The sequence below is a fragment of the Gobio gobio genome (assembly GCF_949357685.1).
Source record: "Gobio gobio genome assembly, chromosome: 10".
NCBI classification, from domain to species: Eukaryota; Metazoa; Chordata; class Actinopteri; order Cypriniformes; family Gobionidae; genus Gobio; species Gobio gobio.
This window is the reverse complement of record NC_137116.1, coordinates 23,862,109-23,874,137: the sequence shown is the minus strand read 5'-3', so window position 1 is coordinate 23,874,137 and position 12,029 is coordinate 23,862,109. Positions and strand designations below refer to the sequence as shown.

Here is a 12,029-nt window from a genome sequence, read left to right as displayed (position 1 = left end):
AACTTAGAAGATATAACCTTTTGTTTGAACCCACCCATTTCTCATGTGACCAAAAGTATTGGAACATGTGACTGACAGGTGTGTTTTGTTGCCCTGGTGTGTCCTATTACATTGATTATTCAAACAATAAATAGCACTAAATGTCTGCACTCAGTTTCAGATTTGGGTTTTGCCTGTGCAGACTGCATTTATAGTTAGACGTGTAACCAACATGAAAACCAGAGAGCTGTCTATGGGTGAAAAACAAGCAATTGTGAAGCTGAGAGAAGATGGAAAATCAATCAGAGCCATTGCACAAATATTGACCATAGCAAGTACAACCATTTGGAATGTTCTGAAGAAGAAAGAAACCACTGGTGTACTAAGTAACAGACCTCGAATGGGTAGACCAAGAAAAACATCAGCTGTTGACGACAGAAACATTGTGAGAGCTGTAAAGAAAGACCCTAAAACAACTGTTAGTGACATCAGCAACAACCTCAAGAGGGCAGGAGTGAAGGTATCACAGTCTACTGTCCACAGAAGACTTCATGAATAAAAGTACAGAGGCTACACCAGAAGATGCAAACCTCTCATTAGCAAGAAGAATAAGAAGGACAGGCTGGAATTTGCCAAAAACTACAGAGACAAGCCTCAAACATTCTGGGGCAAAGTTTTATGGACTGATGAGACAAAGATTAACCTCTACCAAAGTGATGGAAAGGCTAAAGTTTGGAGAACAAAGGATCTGCTCATGACCCCAAACATACAAGCTCATCTGTGAAACACGGTGGAGGTAATGTCATGGCTTGGGCTTGCATGGCTTCTTCTGGGACGGGCTCATTGATCTTCATTGATGATGTAACACATGATGGCAGCAGCAAAATGAACTCTGAAGTGTACAGAAAAATTTTGTCTGCCAATTTACAGAAAAATGCAACCAAACTGATTGAGAGATCCTTCATCATGCAGCAAGATAATGACCCAAAACACAGTGCCAAAGCAACAAAGGAGTTCATCAGGGGCAAAAAGTGGAAGGTTTTAGACTGGCCAAGTCAATCTCCAGACTTAAACCCTTTAGAGCATGCATTTTACCTGCTAAAAAAGAGACTGAAGGGAGTAACCCCCCAAAACAAACAACAACTGAAAGAGGCTGCAGTGGAAGCCTGGAAAAGCATTACAAAAGAAGAATGCAAAAGTTTGGTGATGTCAATGGGTCATAGGCTTGATGCAGTTATTGCAAGCAAAGGATTTTCAACTAAATATTAAGTCTTATTCACTTTAATCTATTTTAAGTTAATCTGTTCCAATACTTTTGGTCACATGAGAAATGGGTGGGTTCAAACAAAAGGTTATATCTTCTAAGTTGTGTATCAGATCCAGATGTAAATACCTGGAAATAAAAGCTGAAATGTTGATCTTTTGTCTATAAATTGTTTGATGTCAAACCCAAATGTTTTCAGTCTACAGAAAAAATAAAGGAATAGTCCTCACTGTTCCAATACTTTTGGAGGGGACTGTATGCAAATGTTTGTGGTTAATTTGATTAAGTAATCAGCATATAATATACATAATTCAATATCTGTTTTCATCAAAACAGCTTTAAAAATAAATAATCACCTTGTGGTCATTGTCTTTCTCTTCACAGATGATTTTTTCTACCTCGTTGCTACTGTCTTTTTTTACCGTCTGGATATCAGCCGACATGGAGAGGTTCTGTACACAAACAAATATTAATCTTTATATAATTTCTGTGTGTATGTGTTCTGTGGTCCGTGTGGAATATATCAGTCAGATCTACCTGTACTAGACTGAGCGTGTCTAGGCGGAAATTGAAATCTCCAAACAGGAAAAAGGGAAAATGACTGTTATCTGCTATCCTGCAAGACAAAGGAAAGAGTTTGATATTGGACCAAAAAAAACACATTACAACTCAATGGGCCCTATTTTAACGATATTAGGACGTGTCCAAAACCACTTTTGCAGACAGAAAAAACGGTCTGCGTGCCAGGCACATGGTCCAAAAGTTTTGTACCTAGTCTCTTAAAGGGTTAGTTCACCCAAAAATGAAAATTCTGTCATTAATTACTCACCCTCATGTCGTTCGACACCCGTCAGACCTCCGTTCATATTCGGAACACAAATGAAGATATTTTAGTTGAAAGCTGATGGCTGAGAAAGGCTTCAGACAGGCCTCCATTGGCATTCAGTACATTGACACTCCCAAGACCCATAAAAGGCACTTAAAACATTGTTACAAAGTCCATCTCACCACAGTGGCTCTACAATAATTTTATGATGCGACGACAATAGTTTTTGTGCGCAAAAAAAAATCAAAATAACACCTTTATCCAACTTGTTCTCAACTTCCGTGTGTGCCTCCACGACGCATGCGCGAGAATATGACGCAGATCCGGCGTTCGGACATATGACCCAGAAGCGATTTGTTTACGAGCAGAGGAAGACGCGCGTGTCTAAGCTGTTGGATTCTACATTGATCGTGCTTTAGGTCTCGGCATAGTGCTCAAAATGGGGCTTAAGTGTGTATTTCATGGATTCCCGAACGCCGGCGCTACGTCATATTCTCGCGCATGCGTCGTGGAGGCACACACGGAAGTCGAGAACAAGTTGAATAAAGGTGTTATTTTGATTTTTTTTTGCGTACAAAAACTATTGTCGTCGCATCGTAAAATTATTGTAGAGCCACTGTGGTGAGATGGACTTTTTAACGACGTTTTAAGTGCCTTTCATGGATCTTGGAAGTGTCAATGTACTGAATGCCAATGGAGGCCTGTGTGAAGCCTTTCTCAGCCATCAGCTTTCAACTAAAATCTTCATTTGTGTTCCGAATATGAACGGAGGTCTTACGGGTCTCGAACGACATGAGGGTGAGTAATTAATGACAGAATTTTCATTTTTGGGTGAACTAACCCTTTAATGAGTCATGGGTGTGTTTTGGGTGTAACGTGCAATAAAACAATCAGAGTCTCATCTCCCATTCCCTTTAAAAGCCAGTTGTGCTTGCACCATGTTGTATTCGCTATTTACATGGCGGAATTTGCGAACGGAAAGACTGAATGCTTCTCCAGAGAGGAATTCTTTTATGTTTAATATTTAAAAATGTTTGTGTGCTGCTGCGCGTCCCTGTGTGTGTAATAAGCAGAGTGTACGCACGTAGTGGACCCACCTATAGGCGCATATTACTAACGCACCCTTTAAATAACACAAAAAATACTGCGCTTTTGACTTTAGACCAGGTTTTTGTTGGTCAATGGCGCAGTCGTTTTCAGTTGCCTCAAAATAGCAACGCGCCAACAATGCGCCTGAACACACCTTGTTTTCAGACCAGCACGCCCATGGGCGAACAGATGGGTGTAAGTGCATTTGCTTTTTAAACAACGTGGTGCAGGACGTGAAAATAACTACGTCGGGCTGAAACTAGAAAAAAACACTCGCGCCAGTGTCGCGCCTGGTATGTATGATAGGGCCCAATGCCTTTTCTGCTTAAAGAGAACATAACACAGCATTTAACTGTGATGCATTTCTGTGTATAAGAGAAACTTGAAATAATGTTGGCCTGGACTCAATTCTATTTAGGCTTTGATTTGATCAAGAGTGAACTATGATATTATAGGTTAATATCATTATTTTTTCCACCATTGCGGCCTCGGTTTATGATAGATTATGAAAACAATCTTTTTTTTGTCTTCTGAATTTTGTGCATTAATGAATGTAGGGATAACGTGCACTAATGCATGTTATTTAATTAATTTCATGTTGTCTTTGCATCCATTGTCATTTTTATTACTTGAATGTATTTACACAAATAATTTAGAAGCACTAACCTGTTGATGACGTATCTGAGAGCTTTTTTGCGGTTTGCAGAATACACTGATGGACTAGCGTTGCAGGCTATGAGGTTGGAGGCGTCGTGAAACAGGTGAACGTTCACCAGGTCTAAACCCCTGTACACACACACACACACACACACACACACACACACACACACACACACACACACACACACACACACACACACACACACACACACACACACACACACACACACACACACACACACACACACACACACACACACACACACACACACACACAGATAAACACAAGATATATTATATATGGGGAGGGGGTCTCTGTGACTGATGTGGGACATTAGCTGATAGGATGGAGTTCACAGGCTCCATTCATTTATCACTCAGTCTTCAGGTTTCTGTACTGCTCTATTATACTGCTGCCATGTGTCTGCTATTAATGCGCTTCTGATGACATACTATTCCACTAACACACAGCTAACACAAAGTGTTTTCTTTGAGCTGAAGCCAAAGAACACCTACAGGATAGACTGTAAAGAAAATTATGGGGGACATCTCAAAAGGTGAAGAAGAGTGTAAGTGAAAACATACTGGTTGTGAATGATCCATCGTGTCCTCATGAAGCCTTTTCTGGACCACTTGAACTGTAATATAATGCACACACACATATGCATGCATATTAAAATTAAGATGGCATACATATCATTTTATAGACAGAGTACCAATACTTTTTTGTTCTCGCCGATTTTTTATATATATATTTTCATGAAATGACAAATCCCTTATTTATACCATGAAATATAGGACACTACACAACCCTCTACAGACACACTGAAGCTTGAGCCGCCATTGGCTAGTATTTGTTTTTATTTTACTCACCATACTTTTTACATGAAATGCAAAAACAGTGCAAATGAAAACTTCTAAATAAATATAAAATAAAATATTAATTTCAAACACTATTTGTTCTTATTTTCTTACATACTGTTTTTAATAGTCAAACTACAAGCAATAGCTCAAATAAGCACAATAGAACAAAGACACAATGATAAACAGTGCTTTTCATGTTTTTCAGGTAGATCTAACAGTAGTTAGAAATAGATTAGGTACAGAGATTGAAAAAAGTAATAAATGTAAAATAACTGTATAGTCTTCACTGTATAAATTAAATATAGATAAATCTTTATTTAAAGTTACAAATACAAAAGTTATTCGGTCAAGAGCATTAAGTAATTTTTTGCAGTGATTCTTTTGCTGTTTGATTAACATTAAAAACACAGACAGCAGCAGGGATATTAGGCTGCTGTCACTTTAAGACAAAGCACGGATCCAATATTACGCATACGTTGTCTTTTTCAACTGTTTACGTTCACTTAAGACATAACCGACTATGTCTACTCACCAGGACGGCATTTTGCCATCATTTTGTGTGAAATTTGCCGTTCAAGCGACGTGATATAGCTCAATTCAGTATTCGCCTTCCTGTGCTTGAATGTTTAAATAGGCAATCTCTCACTGTGAGTGCACGTGTGTGAGAGAAAGCAATAGATGGCGTTCTCAGCCAAGCAATGGTGCATAAAGCTCAGCAGGCAATTAAATTATATCTGCGCTAAACTCATTTTTGCCTCTAACTCAATCGCAGGTGGCAAAAACCGTACAATTTACTAGCCATTAGCAAATTTTTGGACTAATTAAAGTCACTAAGCTTGAAATTCAGTCGCATATGTGAGTAATTTACTCGCATTGTAGAGGGTTGCAACATTTAACAAAGATCATTTTTAGTTAATTTTATGTGTAACAAAATATATTGGGTCACATTTTCTCTCTTTGATGTCCATTCAGAGACACACAAAGTCCCACCTCTGAGGTCTTGCCTTCTCTGTAACTATATTCAACAATTAAAATCATACAATATGTCATGAAATTGTCACATATTCTATTGAATTAATTTTCAATTACAGTATTAAAACATAAATACATTTTAATACATGCAACATTTTAATATTTTAGTAATAACTGCTTGTTTAATATTAACTTGAATTTTAATTACCAAACATTTACATTTTACATACATCCTTGTAACTATATGATTTTCCCCTCATTATAAACTATATACTGTATATAATATTCAATACAATTATGACAACTAAAAAATAACATAATTTAGACCATTTTTACACCATGATGGGAAGATAAGTAAAAATCTGATTCCACAATTTTACATGGCATGAATGTGTTTAATGAATTAATGAAATGTTAAATCAATTCTTGTGTTTCAAGGTTTATGTAAAACATGTTCAACGTATTGTATGAAAGCATTTAAACAATACAAGTATGAGTAAATTAAACTGGTGCATCCCTAAAAATGTAGTCAAACACAGAAGTGTGTAACACATAGGTCTCTGAGTCTGAACTACAATTGTTTTGAAAAAGAATACCACTACACACTTACATCAGGCCAAAAGTTCTTGGGGAATTTCTCTTTTTCCATGGTAGTCACTCCTTCCAGGGAGCCCACGTACTTGTTATGGCCTGAGACAGCTTTAAACTCCTTCACTACAAGGAGGAGGAATAAACAAACAAGACATATTGTAAGAAAAACATGCAAATGCAAAATCAATATACTAATGTTGGAGTTGTCGTGCCGCTGTAGGCTGTGAGAGCAGGATCTATGAGGCACTGATTTGATAGGTCACCAAATTCATTGGTGCACTGATCTTAATGGCTCTTCTATTAGTGCTCTTCTTGAGAGCTTATTCATGAGATGCTGTGACTAGAACAGATGAAGCCTCGTGAAAAAAGCTTATGAGGTTAAATCCTGTTCTATCAGAGACACTAACCAAATGAGTCAAAGGAAACTATTTATTTCTGTTGTGTTGGTTGTAAATTTATTTCTCTGCTAATAGTCTTGTTTTTTTTCGACCGGTAAGATTGTGTGAATTTCACAAATTTATTTAAAATAAATTTTAAATTGTAAAAACATAATTCACATTTTTAATGCTTTTACCATATAACTCACTTCATTACATAATTTCCTGGGACATTATATATAGATACTAATATAATATATAAATGTGAATAAAACATTTTGAGAAGCAACACTGTTCCTCAACTGAAACCTTTGAATTCTCATTAATGAAAAGCATCCTAGTGTTTTTACTTCAAGTTACTTCACGCATTATTTCCAATGATGATTCTCATTAGTTTTGTGACTGTAGTTCTGTCATTTTTCTGTCAGTTAATACCATGTTTTTAATAAGCATAAATTTAAGTTCCCTTTCGTTCAGTCACTACGACGTAACGTTAGTGACTAACGAATGGGGGTTTCGCTTAGAAGCCTATCAACTTCGAGTTTTGAGAAAACGCCCAATGGCGTGCCAATGCCATGGGGCATGCAGAATTTGCATACGTAGCTCCGCCTCACTGCGTGAGTATATAAGGAAGTACGAGGCAATATCGCATTATGTTTCTGCTTTCGGAGCCAAGAGTACCTACCTCTTCACTCCTACAGCCTTCTGAGACTCTGTCAGCTTCTTCGAGACGTGCAGCTTTCCAGTCGGTGTTGGTGTGACGGCGCGTTCCAGTGATCGCATACTTCCTGCCTGCTGATCTGTGCAGTGGTCTGCATCCAGCTGGTGTGTGTTTCCCTGGGCGCTTCGGCATCGACTGCAAAGTTTCCTCTCACAAAAGAGCTTGCACGTCACATGTCCTTTTCAGGATGTTTCGTCCGTGCACTTCTGGGTGCGGTAGATCGCTTTTTTCTTTCGACGGGCATGAGCGCTGTGTGACGTGTTTGGGCTTTCAGCACGCTCAGGCAGCGCTCGTGGATGACTCATGTTCTCTCTGCGGGAACCTGGCCATCTCAGTGCTTCGATCTAGACTCTGTGAATTCCGTGCTGATGCCGGAACGAGAGTCCCCTCCGCCACCCCCCAATCTGCGGTCTCCTCTGGAGGCGGCACTTTGGCTGGTGACCAGGGTGATCTGAGGGTGACGGTGTGGAACAAAGCTCCGACGCTAGTTCCTCGGCCCACACCCCCCTCTCAGGCACTTGACCTGGTCCGCGCTCAGGCGTCTACATCGGGGCCGGCTCCTGCTGTCCCGACTGTGGCGTTTGGCGCGGCGGAGGAGGAAGTGATGTCTATCGCCGCATCACAAGGTGGGCTGGAGTCATCTGAGGATGATGATTCGGCTGTGCTGCCACCTTCGGGTGCGCCAGCATTGCCCGAGTCGGACCCAGAGTTGACAGCCATGCTGTCTCGGGCCGCCGCAGCGCTTGGACTGGAGTGGAACCCTCCGCCTCAGCCCGAGCGTTCGCGGTTGGATGATTGGTTTTTGGGGGCGGCGCGTCCGGACACCCGTCCGGCCGCTCCTCCAATACCTTTCTTCCCCGAGGTGCATGAAGAGGTCGCGCGTTCCTGGAAGGCCCCGTTGTCTTCCCGTGAACGTTTGGCGGCCTCTTCCGCCTTCACCTCTCTCGATGGAGCCGCGGCTCATGGGTACACTGGGGTCCCCCCAGTCGAACGTTCTGTTGCGATGCAACTGTGTCCACAGAGCGCTTCGTCCTGGCGTGGTGACCCAAAGCACCCCTCCAAGGCCTGTAGGTTTTCGTCATCTCTGGTGGCGAAGTCCTATAGAGCTGCGGGGCAGGCCGCCGCTTCTTTGCATACCATGGCAACTCTTCAGGCTTACCAAGCCAAGTTGCTGTGCGATATGCACGAGAGAGGGGCTGATCCAGGACTCAGCAATGAGTTGCGTAGGTGACCGCACGCTCCCTGGGTCAGGTGATGTCCACAAATGTGGTCCAGGAGAGACACTTATGGCTCACCCTGTCTGATATGCGCGACGCTGAGCGAACACGTTTCCTCAACGCCCCCATATCACAGGATGGGCTATTCGGCGGAGCGGTCGAGAGCTTCGCCCAACAGTTCTCGGCCGCTCAGAAGCAGACTGAGGCTATAAAATACATCCTGCCCCGGCGGTCAGCTGCTGCCTCCACCCCACCGCCCGCGCAGGTGCCTCAGCCTGCTCGCCGCCGAGGACGCCCTCCCGCGGCTTCCTCCGCCTCTGCGCCACCCAAGCAGCAGCCTCCACCCGGGCCGCGCAGAGGCAGCCGCAGGAAGGCGTCCCAGTCCGCTCCAGCCCCGCAGCCCGCGAAGAAACGCCAGGCTAAGCGGCGCTCCTGATGCGGACGGCTCAGGGATGGGCAGTTCTTTCCAGGAGACGGCGGCAGGGCCGCTCCTTCCCCCGGTGGAGGGCCGGGGGAGAATCTTTTGTTCAGCTGCTGGCCCCCGGGTCAGCAGCACCCTAATGTGGTTAAAGAAAGAACTGACAACCCCATCCCTGAGCCCCCAGAGATCGGTGACGGCAGTGCGCGCCACCCTCGGGTCTCGCCACTCTCGTCCCTCTCTGTCGCCAGCCCCCTGGCAGAGCAGACCCCAGTGGAACGCGAGTCCTTCCCTGGTCTCCTCTGTCAGGGCGCAGCCGTTAACCGTGCTCCTACCCGGGGACGCCCAACAGCCTCCCCTGTCCGCGCCGGTAACGCTGCCTCGCTGCCCCACCCAGGGTACGTCTGTCGTCCGTATGACCCCGTTGGTGCAGTCTCTGGAAGCCTGGCTTCAGCTTCCGGGGCTGTCCCGCTGGGTTGCCCGGACCATCAGGCTCGGCTACGCGATTCAGTTCGCGCAGGCTCCTCCCCGTTACAGGGGAGTCCGCTATACCATGACCGGGGCCCATGCCCCCGTCATGCGTGCGGAGATTGCCACTCTACTGGCGAAGGGTGCGATCGAGCCTGTCCCTCCAGCCGAAATGAGGTCGGGGTTCTACAGCCCCTACTTCATTGTACCCAAGAAAACCGGTGGGTTACGGCCAATCCTGGACCTTCGCATCTTGAACCGATCCCTTCACCGGCTTCCGTTCAGGATGTTGACTGCGAAACGCCTTTTGCGTTCGTCCGGACGATTGGTTTGCAGCGATCGACCTGAAGGACGCCTACTTCCATGTCTCCATCCTTCCTCGACACAGACCGTTCCTACGGTTTGCTTTCGAGGGGCGGGCATACCAGTACGCAGTTCTCCCATTCGGGTTATCTCTGTCCCCTCGCGTCTTCACGAAGATCGCCGAGGCAGCCCTTGCGCCCCTTTGGCAGCACGGGGTCCGCATCCTGAACTACCTCGACGACTGGCTCATACTAGGCCACTCTCGAGAGCAGGTTTGCGGACACAGAGATCTGGTTCTCCACCACTTAACCCGTCTGGGCCTTCGGGTCAACTGGGAGAAGAGCAAACTTTGCCCAGTGCAGAGGATCTCTTTTCTCGGTATGGAGATCGACTCGGTCGCCATGTACGCGCAGCTTTCGAGCGAGCGCGCGCAGTCTCTGCTGACTTGCCTCCGACAAATCGAGAGCAAGAATGCGGTTCCACTGAAACTATTTCAGAGGCTCCTGGGGCATATGGCATCTGCAGCCGCGGTAACGCCGCTCGGATTGCTTCATATGAGACCGCTTCAGCACTGGCTTCGCGATCGAGTCCCGAGATGGGCATGGCAGTCTGGCACGCTCCGGGTCCAAGTGACTCGGGCCTGCCTACAGACGCTCACCCCGTGGTCGAACCTCAGCTTTCTACGGGCAGGTGTGCCCTTAGTACGAGTTTCCAGGCATGTTGTCGTATCGACGGATGCCTCTGCCACGGGCTGGGGTGCCATGTGCAATGGACAAGCAGCCGCGGGCTCCTGGACAGGACCCCAGCGCCTCCTGCATGTCAATTGCCTCGAGTTGCTGGCAGTACGGTTCGCCCTGCACCGCTTCCGAGCGCTGCTGAAGGGTCAACATGTGCTTGTCCAGACAGACAACACGGCCGTAGTAGCGTACATCAACAACCAGGGCGGTCTACGCTCCCGCCGCATGTCTCAACTCGCCCGCCATCTCATTTTATGGAGTCAGAAGCGCCTGAGGTCCCTTCGTGCTGTCCATATTCCGGGAGTCCTGAACCACGCAGCCGACGAGCTCTCGCGGGTTCAGCCTCTCCCGGGAGAATGGAGACTCCATCCCCGGACGGTTCAGCTGATTTGGGAACAGTTCGGCGACGCACAGGTAGATCTGTTTGCCTCCCACGACTCTTCCCACTGCAGCCTGTATTATTCCCTGACCGAGGGCACGCTCGGCACGGATGCACTGGCGCACAGCTGGCCGCGGGTCCTTCGCAAATATGCGTTCCCCCCAGTGAGCCTACTCGCACAGCTCCTGTGCAAGATCAGGGAGGACAAGGAGCAGGTCCTTTTGGTCGCCCCGTACTGGCACGGCCGGACTTGGTTCCCCGAACTCATACTCCTTGCGACAGCCCCTCCCTGGCCTATTCCTCTGAGACCGGACCTCCTTACTCAGAGACGGGGCACCCATTGGCACCCGCGTCCCGACCTCTGGAACCTCCACGTGTGGCTCCTAGACGGGACGCGGCAGGTTTGAGTGGCCTACCACCTACTGTGGTCGCCACCATCACTTCCGCTAGGGCAGAGTCCACTCGGCATGCCTATGCGTTGAAGTAGAACCTCTTCGTCACCTGGTGCTCTTCCCGCCAAGAAGACCCCTGGAAATGCCCGATCGGGTCCGTGCTTGAGTTTCTCCAAGAGGGGCTGGAGCGAAGGCTGTCTCCCTCCACCCTCAAAGTTTATGTGGCTGCAATATCTGCCCACCATGATCTCTTGGAGAACAAAAAAGTAAGTCAGCACGACCTGGTCATCAGGTTCCTTAGGGGAGCCAGGAGACTGAATCCTCCTCGCTCTCCTCTCGTACCCTCTTGGGACCTCGCAGTAGTGTTAACTGCTCTGCAGAGACCTCCCTTTGAGCCTTTGCGGTCGGTTGATATTAAGTTTCTGTCCATGAAGACAGCTCTGCTGACCGCATTGGCCTCCGTTAAGAGGGTCGGGGACCTGCAGGCATTTTCGGTTGACGAAGCGTGCCTGGAGTTCGGGCCGGCTAACTCTCACGTGATCCTGAGACCCCGGCCTGGATATGTGCCCAAGGTTCCCACCACTCCGTTCAAGGACCAGGTGGTGAACCTGCAAGCGCTGCCTTTGGAGGAGGCAGACCCAGCCTTGGCATTGCTCTGTCCAGTACGCGCTCTCCGCGCCTACGTAGACATGACGCAGTGTTTCAGGACCTCAGACCAGCTCTTTGTCTGTTATGGTGGAGAGCGGAAGGGAAGTGCTCTCTCGAAGCAAAG

The 12,029-nt window shown here is 46.5% G+C and overlaps 1 protein-coding gene across 4 annotated transcripts in view; it reads right to left on the bottom strand.

The window, feature by feature from the left end:
* inpp5l (inositol polyphosphate-5-phosphatase L) overlaps nucleotides 1–12,029 on the bottom strand; it is a 50,218-nt gene that overhangs the window by 10,540 nt on the left and 27,649 nt on the right. For all 4 annotated transcript variants that reach the window (XR_013817367.1, XR_013817368.1, XM_079827962.1 and 1 more), the window contains exons 6-10: nucleotides 6,265–6,368; nucleotides 4,404–4,456; nucleotides 3,825–3,944; nucleotides 1,781–1,859; nucleotides 1,600–1,695 (exon numbers count right to left, since the gene is read on the bottom strand). Coding sequence is in view for 2 of the 4 variants with exons in the window: in XM_079827962.1 (XP_079684088.1) it covers nucleotides 1,600–1,695; nucleotides 1,781–1,859; nucleotides 3,825–3,944; nucleotides 4,404–4,456; nucleotides 6,265–6,368 (452 nt within the window). In the remaining 2 variants the exon portion in view is untranslated. The remainder of the gene's footprint in view (nucleotides 1–1,599; nucleotides 1,696–1,780; nucleotides 1,860–3,824; nucleotides 3,945–4,403; nucleotides 4,457–6,264; nucleotides 6,369–12,029) is intronic.